Consider the following 25,975-nt stretch of genomic DNA (forward strand, 5'->3'; position numbering starts at 1 on the left):
ACAAAGTGCACGCCTCAATTCTACAAAGCAGCACATTACAATGTAATGGAATAAATACAATAAAATCCGCTGAATTAAAAAAAAGAAGAAAAAAAAAAAAAACACAAGCAAGGAGATACACAAGTACCTGCACAATCACACTGGTGGCAGGACTAAATCAGGCTCTTCAGAAAGGCTCGTTTGACACCAACTGCTTCTTTCGTGGTGATTGTTTGACTTTTCATGCATCTTCAGTCCTTTGGATAAAGACGTCCTGTCCTCTGCTTTTCTAAAGTAAACCAATTTAAATCCTGCTTTTTTTTATTTTAAATTGAGGACTAACCAAACTAACATGAAAGAAATACAGGTGCATACTCTCATGTTCATACACATCACCCTGGAAAACTTGTGCAATAGCAGCAGGACCTCCGATTCACTCGCCTGCTGCTGAGAGAAAATAAAGTGAACACATTTTCAGTTTTAACTGAAGTTACAACTAAGTCTATGTGGTGCAACTTAGTGTTTTCTTTTCTGTAGGCAAATAAAATATAACATAAAAGGCAAGGGAACACATCCCTTAATATTCCACAAAATAATTTAGTGCTCTTTAAATAAAATTAAAAACACTATTTTCATATGGTGGCTCTTAAAAAAAAGAATTAAAAAAACTCACAGACTGAAAGAATAATGCTCTAAGAGACATCAATTATATTCGGAAAGAACTCAAACTCCATGAAAAAAGACAGTATTGACAATAAAATCCTGTACAGAACTCAAAATCAATATACAATACAGTACCTGCAGATGTTATGCATACAGTACAATTCTCTTTTACATAGTTTTAGTATGGACTCCAGCCTGATCTATATACTGACTTAACACAGGTGGAAAAGCGGCTATTTTTTTAGCTAATTTTAATGGTTATTCAGCGAGGAGTAGATCTTGTAGTAGGCATTTAGAAAAAGAGATTGAAAACATTATTGCAGGATGGTCATTTTCAGTTGCATACTGCATGTGTTACATGAATGTGTCCTGCGGGCTGATGAAAGAGACAGAGAGCCGGACGGAAGAAAAACAAAATAAAATAAACGAGAGGTGGGAGGGTGGAGGGGGTTAGCTGTTTTTGCTATCTCTCTCTCTCCGTCACAGAGGTTAAACCTTGCACGATCTTTCATCCACTACCCTGTACAGTACATTCATGGCCAGTATTGCACGTTTACCAGCCGAGTCCACCCTGATTCTGCACGGTGAGGACCTTCAGTGCTGAATTTTTATTTTTTTTCAAGTCCTGTAAAGTCAACACTAATCCAGTGATGAGATGAGACCACCGTAACCAGAGCTCGCCCCCCAAAAGACGGACCGGGATCTGCTGTCACAGTTTGAGCTCATTGGCAATTTTGCAGGCGATATTCTTAAAGGCGATGGACGTGCCCGATATCCTCTTGAAGCGCACGCCGTTGAGCGAGAGGCGGGGCAGCTTGCACACCTCCATCTCCCATTGGACCAGGTTGTCCTGGCGAGCGTCGCCGTGGACGCAGAAAAGCAGGAAGCGTTCTCGCTGCTCGTAATCGCAGCTGTTGGCGTCCAGGACCTTTCGGATCTCCCTCATCATTTCGGCGGGCTCCATGGAGGAGGTGGTCTTCATGCTCCAGGTGAAACGCAGCGAGCGAGGCTTGGAGTCCCGGCCGCCGTCCTCCTTGGTGTCGCCGGACGCGCTCCTACGGGCGACAGAAGGAAGGAAGGAGATGACAGGAAGAGAGAAGTGAGCACAGAGGAGGGGAGGAGAGACGGTTACAGCTTCTCTGTGACGTCTACGTCGCGATCAAACTCTCACCTTGGTGTTTCTGTCCTGGCACTGGCCTCTCCCTCACTAGGCACCCTGAAATAAACCAGGAATACACTGTTAACTCCCACAAGCTGATTTCAACACAAGTCCCCGCCCCACCCGCCACGAACACCACCATCATCATCATCATCATCATCATCATCATCACTGGACATGGAGAAGGGGTGTCAGGCATCATGCCAGGAAAGAATCCACACTCCTGTGTATCAGGGTTCAGCACACAATGAGGTGACTGTGACTTTTTGAGGCACTTAGTACTGTGGCACCTTCACAATAACCGAATGCATCCGACCGTCCACTGTGCGCTATACCTTTCCTTAATCCCCACTGATCCATCCGTACGGAGCGTTAAGAGCGGGTTTCTGAAGTCTTAAGATCCGGCCTGCGTTTAATTTGCCTGATCTTTTTCTCTTATAGCGCAGCACGAGGACAGGGGAGAGTAAGGAGAGGACAGCCAGCGACTTGAGAAGCAGATATTGTGTCTTAGTAGAGGAGAAGCTGGTGAGCTGTAAGGTTTTGTTCTTGAGGCAGTGGACACAAGGGAAGGAAATACACGGCATAACAAGGGGGTCAGTAAGCAAGGATGTGGTGTGGTGGGCAAGTACGTAAGGGGTTAAGGAAACACGGGCCAAGGTCATTGTGGGCACAGAGTCTTTTTTTTTTATCTCTTTTTGGATGGGAGTGGGGGGGACAGGTGCAGCAAGCGTTGTGTTCTCCTACCTCCGGGTTGACCTGAAAGACAGAGCTCTATGCGGAGAGAAGAGGAGAGAGAGCTGTGAGCTTCTAGCAGACGGGCCAGTGTGAAGGTGACACTGGGAGATAACTGGTGTTTGGATCAGCAGCTTTTATCCTTTGCCTGTCATGTTGACAGGAAAGGGTAATAGCGTAGCATCCAACAATAAGCTCTAAGCATTGGGAATAAGAGCACATCTGTTTTCAAGAAGCTGGTAGAGCACGTGAGAAATTTCTTTGTTTTCACTGCTGGAAAAGTTTACATCATATTATCTGAATTTTTTTTTGCACCATATGTTGACCTGTTTTAAACATTTAAAGCAAACCATGGATGATCCTTTATGTCTCCCACTGCTCTTGATGGTAAAGAGAATATCTCTACATAGCTTAGCTCTGATACTTGATGTTTTTCCGACCAGTGGTTACTACACTGAAAATGTACCGTTTTGAATATATACATGCTGTGAATAAGATAATATTCCATATTATTGTATATATATTGTTTTCTCTTACAATTCATTTTGTGGGCACCTGTTATTAAGTGTGATAAAAAGTTCTTTTTTAAACAATGACAGCAGCTGAGAGGCAGGAAAAATGTTTACATTACACAACATTATACAACATTATACAACATCTTAGTACCTGATCCTACAAACATTCAGTGTGATTATTAATTAAGGATGTTATTAATGTTACCATCCTTCATACCTTCAATTATTCAGAGACATAAAACAGCATCCATTAGTTTATCTGACTGAGAAGGTAAAGAGGATTTCTTTCAAAACTGAACCATCCCTTTAACAATCTGTGTTTAAGGACACACACACTCGACTCTCAATCAAATGTCCCCTCTACAAGAATCTAAGTGAATCGCCAGTGTAGCCGTTTTGTCTTCGCTCACCTGCGGACGAACTTGGAGGTGATCTTGCTGATGATCCCGGTGGAGGTGCCCCTGCGTTGCTGAGCGAGAGCCCCCGTGTCGTGGGACAGAGTGGGCGAGGCCGGCGGGCCGTTGTAGGTGGCGCTGCGGCGGTCTCTGAGCTGAGCTCCGTGGAAAGTGCTGCGACTGGTGGTACCACGAGGGAAGCGGTTCTTCTCCGGGGTACTAATACTGTGTGCAGACGGAGAGGTGGAGGGACCCCGCGGAGAGGAGCTACAGGATACAGACAGGTTATAGAGTTAGAGGTGTAAATTACGTACATGAATTATACTGTCAGTATCACTTCTGTCATTTCATTTCATTTATTTGATCATATGTGCAAAATTACACAAGCAGACATATACAGTACATTCATTTGCTTTTGTTTTTGAATGATCAAAAGGGTGTAGGCTGAAGTTGTTGAGCTTATATGTGCCTACTCCTGAATCTTCCTATTGATATTTATGCATTTTATGTTAACTAATCACTCCAAAGAGTTGTGAGGGGAAAAAAAAGAAAACTCTGAATATGTACCAGTACCTTTGAAACCAGTAAAATGAAGATAAACACATAATCATAAATAGAACAGAGACAAAATAAGAAAAATATACATAATGAAGTTAATTTCAGAATTTAACATCTCACAATAACAAAGTACATTAATTAGAACAGCAGACATAGAGATCAATGCATCAGAAATGTTCAAAACAAACAACTTCACAAAGAGAAACAAAATCTATTATGTAAGTTACTGGTTGAAACTTGTATGTATTGTAGTAAGTAGGTAGTTTGTACTTTGATTTACCAGATGATGAGGCTGCTCACCTGGCTTTAAGCTCCGTGTTGTCGTCGATGGGGGGCAGTGTGCTCTTTGAAGGATGCCCTGACGAAGACATGGACTTAGTGTGACGCGGTCGCGTGGAGCTCATGGCAGTCGACGGGGTGCTACCCGACACCTCGGTTAAACTGGGGACAGAGGGAAGAGAGCATCACTACAACAACATGCACATGGAAACAGAGAACACACGGAGCCGAACCTGTAGCTCAGTGTTTGTATTTACCTGCTGTCTTTGCCATTAGGAATGGCCGAGTAGCGGTCAGTGGAGGAACGCTCGCACACATACGTGTTCCTGCGAGTCATTGATCCATTGGTCTACATGCGGAGAAAGACACCAGAAGACATATTTTTAACCGAACTAATTACTGAGCGATGAGAAGATAAGAAAGGCACAAACAGGAAGCTGTGACCTCTTTTTCCTCACCATAAATTCTTTCTACCACCCTCATTTGTTCATGTGTTATCTGTGTGTTTTCTCCTTTCTCACCCCGACAGCACTAGTCGTCTTCTTCCTCTCCTGGACGCCCAGCGGGGAAGCGGGAACGTCTCCTTTGGAAGTGCTGAGCTCCAGCCGGCGCGCTCCGTCCCACTCCTCCCTGTGGTCGCTCTCCACGCTCAGGGCCTGGCCGCGCTTCGTGTACGACACCGCCGGCGGCACGGACGGACCAACTAAAGGAGCGGCAACACGTACAGACACAGATGAAAATCTCATTCAATCAGGGCGGGGACTCAAATTTACAGACGTTCAAGATGCCGAGGAACGTTTTTAGACAAAGGATGAGGACAGTGTCTTCATTACAATGGTGCCAGTAAAAGCCACTCAAAGCCAGGATGTACACATCATCCAGTCCGTCAGGTATTATACTTCCGCAAAAAACAACAATTAGTTCCACACATTGTCGAGCTACAGAAGCCAAGGTGAGCGGGTACAAGGCAAAGCTGTTCCCTCCTCATGCTTTGAGGTGCTGGTCCAGAGGGAGCTACAGGAAAGCAGCCAGCCAGCAGATGGCGGCAGACACAATGGCCCCACATGACATAGAAGGAAGCTGCTACACAACCCGAGGCAACACATGGTCAGGTTGAGTCACTGCTTTGTGCATTTGAATAAACTGTTCAGGAAAATTTCGCCACAGTCGGTAAAGAAATTAGTCTCAGTGTGACGACCAAGTAACAGTTGTATCGAAAATCTATGAACACATAAGAACACAGTGTGTTTCTTTATGTTGTTTCTACGAGCAAAATGTTTATTTCGGCTTTATTCACCTATATAAAAAAGCACTAGTCGTGTTTAAAATGCTCTAGCGCCTTTGCTCAGTGGCACGTCAGCAGCGTGGATACAAGCAGCTTCCCTCTACACAACACGCAGCCAGCAGCACTCTCAGAGCTGGGAAGGACGAGGTTACTTTACTTGGCTTCTCTACGACACCACCACCACCACCACCATCATCATCCCCACCATGATCACTGTAGCGGCGCTGCTTCTGATTGGCCGAGATGCTGCGCGTGACCTTGGGATGGGCGGGAGAAATGCTGGAGCTGTTGTTGATGTCGCTGGTCGGCCGCTGTCGCTGGCCCAGGATGCTGTTGGTCAGAGGCTCGCTGCCCTCGAACTGAAATGCAAAGGCGGAAATGTAAAAAAAGAGGCGGAGCGGTTGGCCCCGTTAAACCAGAGGTGATGATGTCAAAGACAAGGACAAAAGTCCCGGCATGTACCGACCTCTGGAGCTTTTCTGCCCAGCAGCAGGTAGGTTGCCATGACGTCATCGTACTTCTGGTTTTGTAGAGACTCTGTGATCTCATCTTTAGGGAAACCCATCGTCACCATGAGCTCTGATGGAGGACAGACGTCGGCGTAAATCACAGCGTTAGCATTGGACATGACATATGAACGTACACACGCATGAACACACACACACACACACACGAACACACACACACGCAGTTTGACACACCTATTCTGGATGAATCACTAAAGTCGGCCTCAGGCTCGATGTAAGGTTTCAGCTCCTCCTCCTCGTGACCCACATTCATCCAATGGTCTTTCATGATTTGCTGACAAAGAAACAAGACAATTAATGCACGTCGCATAGAATTAGTGCTACAGCTATTTTCTTAGCGACACGTCATGAATCATGACTTACATTCGTTATAATTCACTATTCAACATGACAGTTAAGGGCCAGGCTAATGACATGGGAGTGGAGAAATGGATGACTTCTTTATAAAAATGTCTTTGATCGCAGGTTCAGCTGCGGCCGGACAACACTGTGATCAATGGTTGTTATTGGTGGAGAAATCTTTAATATTGAACTTTAGCCTGGTCCTGAGTGCAGGGGCGGTATCGACTGTGGAAAAGGTCGAGTGTAAAATGAACTGATATTGTTTTGCAAAGGAGAAACAAGCTCCAACCAATGCTCAACGACAGGATGCACTCTAACATGCAAGGGTTGCGTTGTTTTTATTTAGTTTGATATGCTTCAACAGTTGTATCTAGTTGTATTATTTCTTGAATGTGTTCATCAAAAGAATCTGTAATGTTTTTTTTCTTCTCTTATCTCAGATGAACAATGTTTCCTAATCTCCTTCTGACAGGCTGTAAATTGTACAGCTCTGTTCTGTTCATAATTAACAGCAGCGGCAATTATGTGCTTCCAGATGACGCACAACAATCCTGCTCTAAATCATTAGGACTGCCTCTGTTCCACTGCAGGCCCACCGCTGTGTGTGTGTGTGTGTGTGTGTGTGTGTGCAACACATTTGTGAATGGGGAGAAAACAATTGTGAGGATGCAAATGCCAGTAAATACCTCCAAACTGCCTCGTTTGACAGGGTTGAGCACGAGTAGTTTCTTCAGCAGGTTTTCACAGTCTGTAGACATGTAGAAAGGAATGCGGTACTTTCCCCGCAGGACCCTCTCCCTCAGCTCCTGCACACCGAGCCACAGACATTCAGAGATGAAACCAATATCGGAAATTAGCAGTGCAGGTTTTTGTAATTATTGTCTTTCGGGAGCAATGCATGGAGGTGTAACAACAACATTATCGCAGTATTAAGTTGAAAGAGAGACAAAGCAAGCAAACAGTTGCCTATTCAGTCATCCAGCAGATACAGACCATTATTAGCATTCACTCATCAAGCTCTGTTATTTGGTCCACATTAACTCCTGCAGCAAACCTCTCACTCATTTAGTTAGTAAATGATTCATAATGTTTACTGACGGTGCTTTTTAAGTGTGCAGTGGGCTTAACGCAGCCTTTTATCTAGAAACAGCTGCCTGTTGTGGTTTAGGACAAAAGGTTGTCGAACATTAAACTAATGTGATTAACTGAATTTGCTGAAAGGTACTTAAAAAGCTCCACAGAATTTAGGGAAGTAAAAACAATTGAGTTATAACTCATGGATTTCACTAAGAAGTGCAGCAGCTTTCAGATTAAATGTAGTCATGTGATCAATTCATTATTAGTACACTACAGATCACTCTGGATAGCTATAAATATGAATAATATTGGGATGCTATAAATATTTTTTGACCTGCTACATTCACTGAAGCTTCAAGACTTTTCTTTTTCCAAAACTAAATTATTAACGCAGGGTAGATTAATCTCTATAATGTCTCATTCCAATGGACAGACACAGGAAATTCCACTCTTAATTTAGTTATTCAAGTAACCCAGTTTGGGGTTGTTGTATCCTAATTCAGTTAGAATATCGCACTGTAGCACTTTGATTTTTCTATTTTATTTTTATCAGACAAAAACTGAATAATTTATGTATTTTGATGCATAAATGTATTGTTGTTGTTCTTGTTGTTGTTTCCCAGCAACAGCGGCGGCTGTGCGGTTTCATACTTAGTTTTGGGAGAGATTAAAGATCTCAATGTGTTTCAAAGTTGCCAGGGTGTGTCCTCTGAATATGTCTATGGGCAAAACTGTTTTTATATAATAGTTCTCTGACTTACTGCACACAAAGGCAAAGCTAAAAGTCTGCCATTGTAGAAAGAGGCAAGATGCCATGAATCACGTAAGGGGAGAAAACGCCTTCAAGAAAAACAGAAATCCAAACCCAGTGCCCTTTGCAACTTTTGCAAGGTAGGTGGCTAGGTGGTGCATAAATAATACCATTACTGTTGGATTGTGTGTTAGAAAGAGGTTTCAGAGAATAATAAAAGCCTGTAATAAAACAGGAAGTAATGTTGGTAATAAATATGATGATGGGGGAAGTGCATCATCGGGTACAGGAACAAGGTTTAAGGTAATCAACTTCATAACCTGATACATCCCAAAAACCAGAACAAGTGCACACCTTTAGGTTCTGTCCGTCGAAGGGCAGAGAGCCGCTGACCAGTGTGTAGAGGATGACCCCGAGGCTCCAGACATCCACTTCTGGTCCATCGTACTTCTTTCCCTGGAAGAGTTCAGGGGCAGCGTACGGCGGAGAGCCACAGAAAGTGTCCAGCTTACTGCCCACGGTGAACTCGTTGCTGAAGCCAAAGTCGGCGATCTTGATGTTCATGTCGGCGTCTAACAACAGGTTCTCTGCCTGAGGTGGGAAAAACACAAAACCATTCATTCATTTACAGAGTCTTTCTCAAGTTAAATTACATATTATACCGTGAAAAGAGCGTCAGACAGAGAACTAGTTTGGATCCTCACCTTTAGATCCCTGTGTACTATCCTTCTCTGGTGACAATACTGCACTGCAGACACAATCTGAAACACACACATACACACATCATAAGACACTGACTGCAGGTATATTAATGATAAAAAAAACAATGATGCATCACATTTAAAAAAAATAGTAGTAGCTATATGGATCTTTATGCAAAGCTAGAAGTTGTTTTGTCTGACCAACAGGCCATAAGCTAAAGATAAAACTGCTACTAAATCAAATCGTAATTTTTTTTTTTAATGATGTCCTTTATATTCAAAAACTCAGCTCAAGTTTACATTGCATCAAATATTTTTCACTGAAGCTCAGTTTAGCCACAGTAACGTCCTCAGTGATGATAGCAGTGGATAAAACCTGGAGGGCTTGATAGAAAACTGTTTGAGCATCACAGGGCTTGTGATCATATTCTGAGGTCTAACAAACCACATATTTCGCTTGAGTCGACATCCAACAGTTGCTAGGGACAGTTGACGGGGACACTTCATGAACATACACCGGCATCAATCAAACAGAAAACGCGCTGTTCTTTGACAGATGACACTGACCACCTGCATGCAGTCGGCAACACACAAACTACCTTTCTAAATTTGACACATACACAGATAGACACACTGCCCACATCCTCTGAGTCATCTAATACCACCAAATGAGGGATTTTAATCATGGGCCAAATGGATGTGAAAATCTTGCTCTTGCTTCATTGAATAAAAAGAAAATTAAGCGAAAGACACAAACGTCCTGTTCATTTCAGGGCATTAGTAAGCATAAAGCAGACTATTACATACATACAGTGGTGTAGATGCCTCACTGCTCTTGTAACGCCACTAGGTGTCAGAGCAGCATCTATAAGGAAGTTGTTCTCAACCCCCTGTTCTCCCAGACCAAGCTATCTGCACTCCATCTCTCCTCTGCAGCTGGTGACGAAGCTTGATCTTGGTGCATGCAGTGTTTCCCTCTGAAGACCGTAATGGAGTGACGACAGAGGTGCGAGCGCTAGCTTACAGATACTGTAATGATGACTCACCTGTCTGAACTTGGCCCTGGCCTCCTTCTCCTTCATCCTACCATGAGCCACTAGATAATCAAACACCTCTCCTGGGGTAGAGAGAAAAAACACAATCAGGTTATATTTCCTTTATCACAACTAGGGTTAACAGCAATATTCATGCTCGCTGCGTGTGTGTGTGAGATATATAGTATAAGCAGCTACCAAATGGCACATTCGACATAAAAGCATTTGTGACAGTGACTGGTCAGAGGTCACAGATGTGTAATGATCAGGATGTTCTGGGATGAATATTACATTAGCGGCAGCTTGAACTTACATGACCTTGTGGTATACAGTGCTGACAGTGTTTTTTGTAGTCTGTGTGTGTGTGTGCGCTTATCAAATTGCTCTACAACTGATAAATGTGGAAATAACAAGCAGGAATACGCTCACAAGATCAACCAAGTGTCACACATTTAGTGGATTATGCATCAACGCGTCACTCACCACCGCTGGCGTACTCCATCACCAAATAAAGTGTCTTCTCCGTCTCAATCACCTCAAACAGTTTCACTGCAGGGGGAGATTGGAGAGAGGGGAAGAGGATGAGGCTGGGGGGCGATGAGAAAGAGCTACGTGCAACAGGACAGGTTTGTTTTTAGGTTCTACATTGGTGTCAGCTGAGTTTACTTGTCTGATTAGTGTAGGATCATTACATTAAAACTGATATCAGAGGCTGAATGAAATCTGAATGGGAAAAAAATCACAAAACAGGGCGGCACAGTAGAGCAGTGGTTAGCACTGTTCCCTCACAGTAAGACGTTTTCGGTTTGAACCCCTATGTCCAACCCTCCTGTGACACTGTAAAGGTAAGCGAATGATGGGAAGTCCAACCACACGAAATCAGAGGATCCCATGATCAATAAATATATGCTATTGTAATTAACTTAATTAAGTGTGATCCCTGATTTTCTTGAATGATTATATTTCTTTCTCTAATCCAGCAGCAAGTTACGTTGGTTTCGTTTGGTATATGCTGTTCATGGTCTGTTGTTTTAATGATGCAGTACTGTAGGTTCCGGTTTGAACGTACCTATATTGGGATGATTCAGTATCTTCATTATTCGGACTTCCCTGAAGAGCTGTTGAGAGACAGAGGGACATTATTTGATGCACTCAAAAACAAGTTGAATGACATTACAAGCGGCGAGCCTGCGTGCCCGCTCTGCGAGAGCACTTTTAGAAAATGTTATTAAGCACTGATTGGTGAGCTAAGCGAAGGAAGGGAGCTGAGCCACAATAAACTCTACACTGTGTATATATATTTGAAACTGGATTACACTCTGCAGGAACATGAAAGGACCTGAGGATCATGGGACTGCAGGACTGTGTAAAGCAATATGACTGATGCGGTGACAAAGTCACACTAAACCCTACCCAACACGGATAAGGAGCAGAATTACAGCTGCACTGACGCGCTGCAGTCCAGTCAGCTGCACATCCAAACAACCAGACAACAGCGTAACACACAGGCAGCTAAAGCAGTAATATAAGCATCTTAAGCAAGGCCGTCCAAAAAAAAAACAGCTGTAACAAAAAAAAAAAAAAATCGTATTGATGGCTTAGTCCTATATCTGTGGGTTTTACCACCAGCACCACGTTTAGCAGAACAGCCGAGCGCACTGTCGGCTTCAGACTCATAATCATTTAAAACCATGTCTCCTCCACAGTCTTGGTGCGACTGTTTATGTCATATGAGCTCCTTCAGCCACTTAGAGGTGCTGTTGAATCATTTACATTCTGCTGACTCCCGGTCGTGCTGCGCCGAGGATGTGTTTGAGTGTTAAATTTCAACACTCACTCAACTGGGATTTAGCTTCTGCTGCTACCGGAGACAGAACACAGATTTTTTTTTTTCCTCCCCATTGGCAGAACACGTTGATTGAGCGAAAAAGGCCACGAGTGATGCTTTCATCTCTCTCTGGCCAGAGAAAATCAACAACAACCCAACGTGTCATTACTGAACATGTCGAATATAAACATTAAAAAAATGTGGATGGACGCTGTAATGGTGTGTGTGTGTGTGTACATACGAGTGTGAGCATGCAACTTTTTCTAATGGTCCTCTTAAGTCTTACATAAGTGCTGGGGTAGTCTATGTTTCTAGGTCATCAAACGCAGCCATTATACCAGTGTGAGCAGGCCCGACTCTGTGGGACCTCTCTGCTACAGTCTGGTTCCACAACATGCAGGTACTCTCTGCCTCTCTAATTCTAGCTTCTGTTCTCTGCCTCTACTTGCTCGCCTGCCTTACCTCTTCTTTCTTTCTGACACCTCATCTCATTAGACCCTAAACACGCACACGCACAGAGTAAAGACAGAGCTGCTGCAGAAGGCTTCAAGAAACCACTTGGTATTGTTTTTTTTCCCATAAAAAGAAGAAAACCAACAAAGACTCTCTTCACACTAATTCGTATTGTCTGTGCAGCCAAGCCCTGTTATACATTATTCCCCTGATGATTGTGCCATAGAGCTCCATTGTTACTGAAAAACTATTTAAAATGCATTAATGAGCTACACTGGGACACTGGTGACATCCTGAAAGAACATGGGAACTGTATTTCCCACACACGCCATCCTACTACTGAACTATAGGCTATATAAAAATGTGCATTAAACACCTCCAAACAGTTCTACAAATGGTCTATTATAGAATATAAAATATAACATCATATAATGTAATATCTATGTGTAAACAAACACATGAAAATACAAATAGGATAATGTCAAATGTGACATTTGAAGAAACATGGATCAGTTACTGTACACACAACTAAGAGCTCCTCTCATAAGATTTTAAAATTGTGATATTAATGTTATTAGTTTTTGTGTTATTATAACTAGTCACATATACATACATTTATATATAGTTATCCAATGACACAGTGTCCCTTTAGGAATGTAGTTGTTCAAATCTGCCTCTCTGAATGTACTGTGATTCCTTTGTGTCTACTGTAACACTGCAGGCAGTTTAATCAAGTAATCTATTTGTGTGTTTATTATTTCACATTTTAAAGTAATGTCTGTGTATGTACATGGATCCATTCAGTGTTTGGTTATGGGACCAGTGTTTTTGTCCCCAAATCCTACAGTTCCTGGGAGGCTCGGTGTAGTCGGCTTCTCCTGTGTGGCCAAACGCAGCTCCACATTCATCAGCTGCTCTGTGGGCCTGAGAGATTCCCCCATGGTAACAAAGTCAATTAGAGTGGAAATACACTGACACAATAACCAGAAGATATCCTGCACTACACAAGAATAAACACACAAGTGACAGTCTCAAATATGCATATCTCTCTCTCTCTCTCTCTCTCTCTCTCTGCATCCATCGAGACAAGCTCTTCATTATTCTGAATGAGTGATAGACCATGGAGTCAGTGTTTTATCTACATCTCTTATCTTTTCCCCTCTCTCTCACTCTTGTTTGCGTCATTGCCCTAAAGCCCTTCACATGGGAAGCACGCGTGCAGCCACTTGGAAACAAAAATTAGAACAAATCTGAGAAGGGCGGTGGAAAACGACAACAACGAACACAGTGGCAGTCAATACAAGCTCAATAGGGATGTAGCTGCCATGGTGGCTGACAGCAGATAATGAGTTTGGAGTTTGATCCAGTCTAGTACAAATATCAATAATATCTACAGGCGCAAAGGAGAGTCACAGCGTGGCATAAAGCAGCTTTTGAGGTGTGTCTGGACATTAGCAACAAGTGAATATTTGGGCTTCCTCCGAGGGAAAAAAAATGACCTTTCAAACAAAAACAGTCCATTCAGGTGAGGAACTGAGACAGTGAACGGCCAAAAGGACAATAGCTGCAAAAACAAAATGCATATCACACACATGAAAGCACGCCGTTTCCAATGTGCCTGAATCTCAGGAGTCTGTGCCAGTGACCTACTTCCCACCGCCTAGGGGCGCCCAGACTCCCAAACTAGCCTTAATTACAGCAGAGTCCCCGTGCAGAAGGAGCAGAACAGCAGATATCAGTCTGGGAGCACTTACAGGAACTGGCTGGACTATTTCAGTCACAGCAGCACAGCTGCTCATTCAACATGGAGATTATTGATAGGATGTGTAGCCTGGAAGACTTCATCCCTCTAATGAGTGTGTGTTTGTGTATATACAAGTTTTGATTTGCACAAAAAAGTTCCTCAAAACCACAAATCAGTAAATAACAATGTCCGCTGTCAGTCAGAGGAAGAAAGTGAGAGACAAAGAAACAGGTGGGCAGAGGGATCGAAAGTGTGACTGACATTCAGTGTCCTGTCCTGTCCTGTCCTGTCCTGTCCTGTCCTGCCCTCCACTCCTGAGGTGCTGAAAATAACCCCTACACGAAAAGGCACATCTCTCTGTCTCCTGTAAAGATGTGCCACTTGCTATTCATGATCTTTAACTCCACGAGTCAAGTCAGCAGCAGACTTCACTTTTTCTTCTTTGGCCCATTCTACCTCTCCATTAAAGCCAAGACAGCAGCACTGAGATCTCATCCATGGACAGGTAAAGCTGCAGCTTCCACATTTTGGTTTGTATTATAATACTGAATATTGCAAGATGTAACTTTGAAATGCCATGCTGTAGCAGCAGCATCGCTTATATTTCAAACATCATTTACATCATGATATTTAAACTGGACTGTACTGAGACACTGTAACACTGTGTGCTATAACTGTGCTATCTGTCCACTCACATTCTACTCATCTGTACGACAGCAGAGCTCCTCTGGCCCATGGGCTCCACAGCGTTTCATAGGCTAATGCAGAGTGGCAGGCATAAACAACAACCATTAAGAGAGCTTGACCCAATGGTGATCTTTTTACAACTGGCAGAAAAAATAACACGTGTTGTTCTGACAACTATCTCTCTGTCTCAAAAACTAGAAAACTGCATTCACTTGCAGATTTAATGTAGCGAGACTGAAGGTTCGCACTGCGGTTTAACTGTAGTTTAGGCTTTTAGATTTTAGTGTTTAGAGAAGCTGTCAGTGTCATTTACTCTCTCGCTCTCCGTCTCCCTGTTTTGCATCACAAATCAAACAGTCCTACGTTTTCTCAATGCACCTTGCATTTTTACAGTGCGGGCTTGGATTTCGTCTGCATGCGTGACCGGGTGTTCGTACTGTATAACCTTTAACATGTCTGTGTGGAAGCGATGAAAAGAAACAACTCTTATTTACAGATTAGAGGAGAGACAGAGAGCGATGGGATGGTGGGATGAGAGCAGTGTTTGCTCAGTGAAAGAGGGGATTAACGGAGAGGCCTATTTTAGAGCTAAAATGCCCCAAAAACCATGACAACGTCAACATCCCAGACCACAGATGACTTGTGATGCGTTTCCTGTGGCGGATCTAAGGAGGTGCTTTGGAGGCTCAGCTGACCTCATTTCCTGTTACACTGAAACCACCACAAAGTCACACCAGGGCAGAGAGCGCCAATGGGCCATAAAGGAACAGATCAGAGCTTCATTCTAACCTCATGACTCACTCTGCCGGCCGCTTACCTCTTTTTAAAAACCAAATAATCCAACGGAAACACACGGCCGACGAGGACAAGCTTGGGAAAATAAGTGATGAAAACATGGATGTTAAGATCTGACGTCTCGGCTCTTTTCCTCTGCGTTATGAACTCCACTTTAAATACTGAGTTAAATGAGGAGGAGGGCTGTGAGTGGAAGCAAATTAAATTAAATTAATGGCTTCGGCTACACAGGTGCAGAAATGAATTCATGCATGTGAAATGTTGCCAACACTGTGACTGATATCCTAAAAAAAAAAACTCAGGTTCTGCCAACGTAAAAAACCAAAAGGCTCTCCTGAATCTGTCTGTATGTGTCATGTAGGCTTGTGTGTGTGTGTGTCTATGTGTGTGTGTTCATGTGGTTGTATAGGAGCTGCCAGAGCACTGGCTGTGCCTCCAGTGCCAGATGGTGTGTGCCCACAGCCTGGCTCCTATGAGACCATAAAAAGAGAGATCAGTGGCATTTTGACGGGGTAACATGAAAGAGCCTCCGTTAACAGTGAGTGGATGAGTGATGTGGCCAGTCCAGACCTCTCCAACCTCAATGACACACACACACACTGACCAACAAACAGGACCACAGAGGAAAAAAGTGAAACAATATACAGTGAAATATATGAATTGTTCACTTCTATCACCTCTAAAGCAGAGGAGGAGAGGTCGAGTCTTCAGATGCAACAGAGGATCCTTCAACCTCGGCTCTTCATGCATGTAAAAAAGCCTGAGTCACTGAATCAATAATCGCTCCTGTCTGTTGTTTATATCCGCCTCTAGAAATAGCCGGCTCAGCTATACAGAAAAGCATTTTCAAACCATGAAACTGTACACCATGCTGATTAATTTATTGCCCCACAAGCTGTGTTGCACAACTAGTATATGGCCACTTTGTCAGAGATGTTAAGAGGGGAGAAAACAAAAAATGTGTTGCATGCTGGCTTCTTAAATCTTACGTTCATTCATTCACTGTTTTATTTCCTCGCTGTCATCCCAGGGCGAGGGTCATGATGGGGAAAGAGCAAAGAGGAGCAACCCAGATACCCTCAGGGAACGCAGCGAAATTCAGTCTAGACTTCTAAACATGAGGAATGCCTCCAACAAAACACGCAACCGAAGCAGAAATCCTGAAATGAGCGATGCCAACGAGAGACGTTTCCATCACTGAGGAACAAAGTCAGTATGTTTATGTGAAGACAGAACCGGGCAAGATTTTCCAATTAAAAAATGAGGGATGAATATTCCTCTGAATGAATGATAGTTGGAGGGTCAAATGATCCAGAGTGCTAAGGTAGATCCCCAAATTAAAGTGGTGGGTTTTCTTTTCTTTTTTTCATGTTTTCCTGAAGCATAATTCAATTCCAAAAACCAGCAGTAACAAACAGTGACTGACAATTATTCTCTTTTCTTAGACTTCACCGTGCCAGATATTATTCTGTCCAATGCAAATTCACAACAGCAGCCGAGCAAAAACTGCCTTACAGTGGATTCTCCCTTTAATGCATCCATGGAGCTCACACTGGGATCACATGTAGGACGCTCAGAGTCAATGAGACTGAATTGATTCAATCCCAGAGACAACTGCTGCATTATCAGACAATCTTCTGCATTGCAGATGGCACTTGCGTATACCATTACAGCAATCCATAGTACTGAGACGAGGGCAATTCAAATATACGACCAAACTGTATAAGCTCCACACAGACATACTGGCATCTCTACGCTTGAATACGGCTTCACAAAGACACCAGATTTAACATTTAAACAAACACGACCATCAACATCAATGTACATACATGTCATCACACCAATAGTAACTCATTCCCCATTAAAAACGCTCAAAAGCTACTACATATCGACCCTGGTCAATATGTTGGGCTACTGCAGCTGACATCTGAAAGGCCCTCTGAATAATTGATCAGCACGATCCTGATTGGTCTGCAGTCTCACATGAGACGTCTGTCCTGCGACGCTCATCACCAGGCAGCGGACAACCTGACCCATCGGGGTGTGTAACCACTCATCACGACCTCGACAAGACCCCGATGGGTCAATTCAGCCGGGTTATATTCAGAATCTCAATGCCAGACACACTCACACACTCACACACACACACACAAGCACATCCCTTGTAAATATTCATTTCTCCACTGTACTGTATGGAAAACACACAATAGGCTGTTTGACAAAAGAGCTCACACAATGAAATTTATCCCAGTCAGATTAGATGAGTGTTGAACTGAGAGCTTGAAATTCTCACAGCATCCTCGCACTGATTGGCTGAAGAATTGCAGTCGGATCCCATTAAGATCCAAGACAATTACAGATGAGCTTTGCTGGTGGAGAACAATGACAGAAACAAAGTCACGCTAGAAATGCCTTGATAGCCTATAAACTGCTTTGTTTTACAGATCTACGAGAAGAATTTCTATGAGACACATTTTGTCTCCTATTAGCCCTTCACAATAATACTCATGTTTGATTAGCCCAACATTAACTTCTTCCAGTTACACACTGCGAGTTCACTCCCTTCATCCCCACTCAGGGCGATGCTGGTTGCTTGGTTGGCTGGCAGACGTTTTGGGAAGCTAACTGTTGTCATCCCTCGGTCATTAAGACGTTACGGCGGCAATATTTTCCCACCTCGTTTAGCTCTCGGAGGCCAGGAGATCCATCAAGACATCAACTGCCGTTTACGTAGGTGTCGGCGGTTATAACGGCCCATTGTTATAATGAGTCACCGCCGCGGCAGCTGCTTAGCAATTCGTTCATCCTCCACAGTAAACAGTAAGCGTGAGATTAAAAGAGCAGCAGTGGTCATGACCATGAAAAGAATTCCTGTCAGTCAGCTGCTGCACACCTGCATTATTTTTAGATTCACAGAAGGTGATGCTGGTTCATATTGGAGCTCGGACTGCTTCCCTTCCTCACGGTCTATCTATTCTACCATGAGGGATTTATGTGTATGAATATGTGAATGTGTGAGAGAGAGCTTGTTTAACTAACCTGTGGGGTCCAACAGCTTTATGGGGACTAAAAAGATGGAAGTTTAAATGACTGTTTGAGGTTAAAGTGCTGTGGTTCAAGCTAAAATTTGATTCAGATTTAGGTTAGAGTTAGAAATTTGGTTGTGATGGACAAAATCAGGGGAAGGGGCTGGGAAATGCATGAGGTCAATGATGGGTCCCCACAAATATGGTACGAAAAGGATGTGTGTGTGTGTGTGTGTGTGTGTGTGTGTGTGTGTGTGTGTGTGTGTGTGTGTGTGTGTGTGTGTGTGTGTGTGCACATGTGTGTATTTAATCAGCAGAAAGAGCTGGATTTGGACTCAGTAATCAGGAAACGGTCCCAAACCCTTCGTTGTAATTGGTTATGACTGCTAGACAAGGGTAAGTGACAAACATGCAGGCGGGGGTATTTTTAGCTGCTCCTAAACCACAAACCAACATAGAGTCAAGAGTGTGTGTGCGTGTTTGTGTGTGTGTGTGTGTGTGGGGGGGGGGGGGAATGGAGATTAAACATGCCTTGTGGTCTCTCCTGACTACTTCTGATTACATTATGTAAAACAGCACATCCTGAGTTCAAAGAGCAAAGAAACAGAGCGGCAAGGGCTCAGGAATGACTAATGGAAAAGCCATGAGCACTGTAACCAAGACATTAATGTTACCATGTGGCCAATATAAAACAGAGACTCACCTTCTGTAGACTGGTGGGATTCAGCTGGGTTTTGTCTATAATCTTCACCGCCACCTGGAGAGAGAAAAGACAGGACGACGAAGACAGGGGGGAAAGAAAGGGACGGGACGGGATGAGGGAGATAAAAGACAATCGAAATGTCAAAATCAATTCGAGTTTTGTAATTCGTGTTTTCAGTTGTACAGCAAAAAGCCTACGTCGAAACCATTCTCATTATTTCACGACTGCACTGTGAGGCAGCTTTGTCAAAACATGTCACAGCTGAACTGGTGCTGTTCACTCTGAACACACCTTAAAGGGATAGTTCAACATTTTGGCAAATTGGCCCATTGCCATAATCCCCATAGTCATAGCAGTAGGTTCGTTACCTGTAATTGTCAGTGCAAGCTGTTTTTAGAACGGAGGAGCAGAGCCGTGAGCTGCTCAGAGCTACGCTATGGAGGCTAATGGGATTTCTTGGTTTCCCTCTCCAAATTCATCAAATACACAATCCAACAACTCCAAAACGCTTTGGTGGACAAGTTGTGACCTGCACATTCACCACGCTATGAGATAATAACGGAACATTACCAGACAGAGTTGTTTTCGGGGCAAATGCAGAGACCCCCCCCCCTGACGGGAAAACGAATCAGCGGTTTTGCATGAATTTACCTCGAAGACAACTCCGTCTCGTAACGTTCCGTTATTATCTCATAGCGTGGTGAATGTGCAGGTCACAACTTGTCTGAGGGAAACCAAGAAATCCCATGAGCCTCCATAGTGTAGCTTTAAACAGCTTGCTGCTCTGCTCCGCCGTTCTAAAAATAGCTTGCACCGACAATTAAAGGTAACAAACCTACTACTGCTATGACTATAGGGATTATGGCAATGGGCCAATTTGCCAAAATGTTGAACTATCCCTTTAAAAGATCTTTTTATTTAGTAATTTCTGAAGAGGTGAAGCAGACAGAAAAAAAACAGACTGATAAATGTGTATTTGTTTCCATGATGGTGAACATATTGGTAGGGTATAATGCAGAAACGGACAGGACAGAAAGTGACTGGAGGAAACGGTCTCTGTGTTGATGTACTGTATGTGAGCGTGCAGGTTGATCTACTGTTCACTGTGGGTAGATTTTGCTGAGCAGCAGTCTGACCCATCCATCCATCTCAATAATCACCCCCAAAGTGCACACTGAAACAGACCTGCTCACCTCACGTTCTGACAGCTCAGCAGCTTCCACAAAGCCACTAGACCAGCGATACAGCAGACTCACCAGCAAGTCCATTCATTATGCTGATACGCGATTGAAGAGCAGTTTTACAATACAATGTAATCACAGAGAAATAATACAGTACATACAGCCTTTTTGTCGCTGCACCAAATGACTCGACGATAATTATGCTTTTTATTGCACAGGCTGAGTTTGACTAACCACAGACAAATGACCACAGAGTCTTTTTTAGCCACACAAAAAACACAGGATGACACCATTAGTAGGTTCCTGGTGGGTTCACTCCATCTCAAAGAGGTATTTTAACTTGACAACGAAAACGATTTAACATATGAAAAGTGTTTTTCTTTTTTTAGGAAAGCAGCTCCAATAAAATGAACCGATTCTTACCACTACTGAAAACAACAGCATGCATACTAAAATCTCTTGATTTTTGAGCTTGGTGTTGATGTGACAGGATGCCATTGTCCCATAAAATAATTCACAATGGAAAAGGAGGAGCTTCTGGTGGCTCTGGTGGTGTGACATCTCTGGTGAGGTGACAAAATCATTTGTGCATTTTTTATTTATTTTTTATATATCAAGTAACTTTTATTTTTCCTTGTTTGCATAATCCAGTGCAGGAAGTTAACTGTCTTGTAAAGAAATACAGTCTACTCAGTGCTAAATCAAATCGTTTTTTTTTTCCAGTGTGGATGATATTAACTGGGACACAGTGAGTGTGGGTCCAGCTGGGATTGTAAATGACTGAGGCAGCAGTTTGGACATTTAAAAAAAAAAAACATCTTAAAGCTAAGTAATGGAGCGTCACAGTTGTCTGGTGTTCAAAGACAGTTGCCTCTTAACACAGCATACCTGCTTCGCATCAGGCTGGGGACCTTTGTGTATGTTGTCACTCTCTCTTTTCCCACATCGTCTCTAATCTTTATACACTTGTATTAATGTGGGAAATAACAACTTTATTACAAATGTATTTGTTATTTGTTTATTTTCTGTTAAGGGCCATTGCATTCTTTTTAATTTTCCAAATTGTAAGCAAGTCCTCTACTTCTATCATGTGTTGCATCATTGGAAATGGATTATCATGTCTGCATGATAATCCATTGAGGTAGATGTATTCTTTTTTTTCCCTGATCCTTTATGTTGACATTAACAAGGCTCTAATGCAGAAACCCCGACCCCCAACCTCTCTGTAGGAGGAGGAAAGTGGAGGAACGGCTTCCAGAGATCAATAACATCATGAAAGGATTGATTAAAAGCAGCATTACTGTGACTCTGGCCTTATAAGAGCTTAATAAGCATGCTTCAGCGGATGCAGACTTTGGCTGTAATCCCAAGCAGCCTGTTAAGGGGAAAACCAGAAACCAAATGCTGAGTCATGGTGGAGAGAATGCATGTTATTCATCCTGAGAAGGGTTTCCCTGAGACCTACAAGATGATGGGACGTTTAATTTCATCCAAACCTGGAAGCTAAACTCCATAATAACACCAGTGTTGTGGCTATGAAAGGAACAGAGTGCATGGGGCGAAACTAGAGAGCTCAGTGAAAGGCCTGCTGTGTGTGTAGACACACGCAGTACGCAGGTGGAGTCTTAGTCTTAGGTGGGGCAGGTGCACGCGGACAGACCTCGGCCCCTTCCTCTCTGCTCCCTCCTGTCATGGACAAAATTCAAGTGGAGGCATGTATGTGTGTGCGTGTTTGCGTATGTGTGGTGATGTGCGCATGCAGGTGTTAGAGCTGTCCTCATGTGTCACTCTATTGTTTCAACTTCCTCTAAACCCTTAACATGAGTCAGAGATATTAATTACATTTCATACACGGAGCAGCAATGTGCCAATATTTCCCTTTTTGCTCTCCGATTGAGAGATTCGATGAATGTGTGGATGGCATCGCATCGTATGCCAGCGTATGTGTGTGTGTGTGTGCATACATACATATGTGTGTGTGTGTGTTCTCCCTCTAATGGATTTGAGGGTGAATAATTCAGTCCCACCATGACAGAAGGGCAACGTGCATCACTGTTAATTATTCAGCGCATTGGTAACACACGGGCCATATGCTGCTCACCGTGTGCAGGTCTTGTGATCGTGCGCGCGAATAAAACATGTACACGTGAATATTGAGCCAGAGAGGAGGAGGACAGGGAGGGGAAACTTACGTGAGTGCCGCAAGTGCTTTACATGTTCCTCTTCACTTTTATTTCCCTCTGAAATGTTTTTTTTTTTTGTTGTTGTTGTTGTTCTCTACCTCAGGGTCATGATCTCTTTGTACCAAAGGGAACTGCTGATCAGATCTCATACAGAGAAACCAAAGGTATCACTGTTGTTAGGGAGGCAGCACGGCTGGGTGATTAGTCGGATTAGAAAAATCAATACTGCAATGTTCAAAATGTCCAAGAAATGTTCTCATATCCTTTAACTGTCACATCGTGTGTATGTCGAAGAGGTCTGCACACACTGTGCTAACTAAGCTACAGTACCTGTACTCTACTCTCAACTCTGTGAACAGAATCATTTATCACATGACCCAAAAATTACACTTAAATATTTCAAAGCTCTTCACATTTAACACTCACAGTACAGCTTATACAGAATATAGCCATACACTGCATATGAATGTCTAAATCTCTCGGTTTTTATTTCTTCTACTATTTTTATTTAACGATCATTATGCCTCCTTGGTTCATCTTAATCCAGGTTGATGGTCTAATAATAGAGGGGTGTCAGGTAGATTTGTGATTTGTGCCCATATATGGTTAATGAAACTGACTAAGCTTCAGTTTCCGTACCTACTTGCCCCACAACAGCTGTATGTTCATGTTGTTCATCACCTTTTTTTGCTTTGTTGTCTCTGTCTTTATCTCTGTACAAGTGCAAGTGTGCTATGTGTGAGTACATTAAGTGCTTATAAAAACTGGGGTCAAAATCTTTCTACCAGCTGAAATCATTTGTTGATTAATCTGTGATGATGTGTCACTGAAAAATGAAATATTTGAATAACTAGTATTACTGTATCATGCCCACCCCTCCTTAGTAGGTAGGAGATGAGGGCATATGGTGGAGGCAAATGTTTCCATCAGTGCAGCTGACCATGTGTGTGAGTGTGATGTGTGTTTGCCTTTTTCAGCAGATAGATGACACTTCCGTCACCTATGTTTCCTCCCACACCAAAACAAATTTTACAACAAAATAAAACCGTTGTCCGTTTTCAGTGAGCGGAATCGTTGCTGGTCAGAGCCTCGCTAGGTTCAGGCTACGATAGCATCGGTTTTAGTGGGTTGTGTTCTTTCCACCTGTTCGGCCTCACTCTGATCCATGTCTTTGCATTCTGATGAGCCAGCAAAGTCACTGAGGCACACAAAGCAGTGTCTGACCTTCTCAGCAAAACACTGAGCAACATGCTGCATTAAAGGGGCAGAACTTTTAGCCACTGCATTGAAAGTCCAACACACCCTATCATTATATATCATTTTCTTTGCTTTCATTGCTGTGGGGATAATCAGGAAGGTGCTCTTTGGTGGGACTGCAGTGAAAACTGAGAAAAAACAAGATCCAAGTTAAAACAATGCAACTATTTTGTCACTGGCTGCCTATGGACATGTGGTTACAGACTATCTACCTATGGATGCGTTGTGTTGAGGATGTGATGCCTGCAGTGTGGCACAGGCTCCACGCTAGCCTGATTGGGCCTAATTTAGGCCACCTATGTACATTGTTGCAATATACCCTAGTCTGGGGCCGTTGACTCGCTGTTTTGGTAGGAAACGGAACCAGGGCGAGAGACACAGGGCAGGCCTTTCCGTCAAAATAAAAGCACCAAGCTAATGAAATGCGTTGAAACTCTTTAATTTAAGGAATATAATTTACAAGAAAGTCCCCGAGCCATTAAGTTAACATTTTGCTTTTATTGTATTACAAGTTAATGTCTATTTTACAAGTTTTATGTTGGTGAACACTTTTATTTTGGTGAATTTGGTGATTTCGGTCTCCGCTACAGACGGGAACCAGAATGCAGACAAAATTCGGAGTAAACAGACACCAGGCTCTTCGCTTGTCTGAAGAGCCTGGTGACGCGAGGCTAGTATACCCTGATGAAGCCCTGTGGGCCGAAACATGTTGGTCTTTATTGTTCCACCATGAACTAGTCGCTTAATAAAGGCTTTTTATATTTTTGTATCAGCGAAGAGTTGCCTTGGATCTTGTTTTTTTTTCTGATATAATTTTCTTTGTTGCAAATTAGCATTTCACTGCAAAAACCAAATGCAGTGCTTTGACGTAGCTGCATGTTGCAGGTCGAATTATACTGTTACGTCCATGTTAAATAAAGCTAACTAAACTAAAACCAAACTACCAAGAATTCCTGTTTAATATTAGCATCAAAGGAAACAGGATGGATCAAACTGCTACCAGTTTCAAGGAGAATATTTATGCCCAGAATACTCTGACATGAGCAGGTAGATAATAAAGGAAGCAAACGGCTAAGACACAGACATGGGAGGACAGGTGAGGTGGCTCAGGGCTGTCAGTGAGTGCAGTGGGTCCTGCTGAGTGAACGACAGCGGACAGATCGCAGGTCATTGTTTTCTCCTAAGGGAAACAGGAGCTTTAATTACAGACACACCAAAGCAGGACGTCTATCACTCTGACAGGTCAACAGTGTATGACTGTGTGTGTGTACGTGTGTGACAACAGATACAGAGAGCTGGGCCTGACCTGACTGGGAAGGACTAAAGTGGTCAAGTATAATATCATCATGACAGGTGATCACTCATTCTCCTGACAGTCCAAACAGGACAGAAAACTGGGTTTAGTTTGGAGCTAATCTGTGTCTCATATGCAAAATGCCTGCTCAACATAATCTTCCTTTGAAAGACTTAAAGGAGCTATTTGTAAGTTTTGCTATATTGCTTCACAGCCAACATTAGCAAGAACAGGTGTTTACGTATCAGTCTTGCAAAGAGCTTTAGGCATCGTTGCATTTACAAGACAAGAGACAAGAGATAATAATACTCGTCCCTCTGCATCAGAGTACTGCATAGGTCCAATTTTGGAAACCCGTGCCCTCCCCGCCCGTAGGTTTTTAAGCCCGTGTCCCGACCCGTCACCCGTGATTATTTCCGAATTCAATCCGGATCCGACCCACCCATCAATATTAAGACCCGTTGCCCGTGAGATCACCGTCATCGCATGCGATACCAGGGTAGTTTTACTCTTTCGCGTCTATTTCCGGAACGGAAAATGAGAGCGATGTAATTCATTTTTTTAATCATAGCGGAACACTTCAGCCTTTACATTGATCACATCGGTGTGTTTGTAGCTTACCCGGAAGCCGAGCAGTCAAGCCGGTAAAATCGGGTGTCCAATAGGGATCCGTGTGCCATCACATGACAGGCTAAAATCCAATGGGAAAGCTGTGAGCGGTCACATGAGCGGCCAAAGATTGTTTATTTATCAAGATGGTTCCTCTGTTGTTGTCGTGTATGATACTATCAGGAAATCTCCCAAATCATTTTTAAAAAATGACGGTC

At 43.2% G+C, this 25,975-nt stretch overlaps 1 protein-coding gene across 1 annotated transcript in view; it reads right to left on the bottom strand.

Annotated features, from left to right (window-relative positions):
• LOC310997879 (serine/threonine-protein kinase MARK1-like) overlaps positions 1-25,975 on the bottom strand; it is a 30,669-nt gene continuing 4,694 nt past the window's right edge. Inside the window, exons 3-18 of the mRNA XM_083987703.1 lie at positions 19,234-19,287; positions 11,067-11,115; positions 10,481-10,546; positions 10,010-10,080; positions 8,967-9,023; positions 8,617-8,853; positions 7,121-7,240; positions 6,267-6,366; positions 6,032-6,144; positions 5,723-5,924; positions 4,802-4,983; positions 4,538-4,629; positions 4,302-4,442; positions 3,459-3,710; positions 1,814-1,858; positions 1-1,697 (exon numbers count right to left, since the gene is read on the bottom strand). Coding sequence (XP_083843829.1) covers positions 1,352-1,697; positions 1,814-1,858; positions 3,459-3,710; positions 4,302-4,442; positions 4,538-4,629; positions 4,802-4,983; positions 5,723-5,924; positions 6,032-6,144; positions 6,267-6,366; positions 7,121-7,240; positions 8,617-8,853; positions 8,967-9,023; positions 10,010-10,080; positions 10,481-10,546; positions 11,067-11,115; positions 19,234-19,287 — 2,127 coding nt within the window. The 3' untranslated portion in view covers positions 1-1,351. The remainder of the gene's footprint in view (positions 1,698-1,813; positions 1,859-3,458; positions 3,711-4,301; positions 4,443-4,537; positions 4,630-4,801; positions 4,984-5,722; positions 5,925-6,031; positions 6,145-6,266; positions 6,367-7,120; positions 7,241-8,616; positions 8,854-8,966; positions 9,024-10,009; positions 10,081-10,480; positions 10,547-11,066; positions 11,116-19,233; positions 19,288-25,975) is intronic.

The sequence above is a fragment of the Trachurus trachurus genome (assembly GCF_905171665.1).
Source record: "Trachurus trachurus genome assembly, chromosome: 15".
NCBI classification, from domain to species: domain Eukaryota; kingdom Metazoa; phylum Chordata; class Actinopteri; order Carangiformes; family Carangidae; genus Trachurus; species Trachurus trachurus.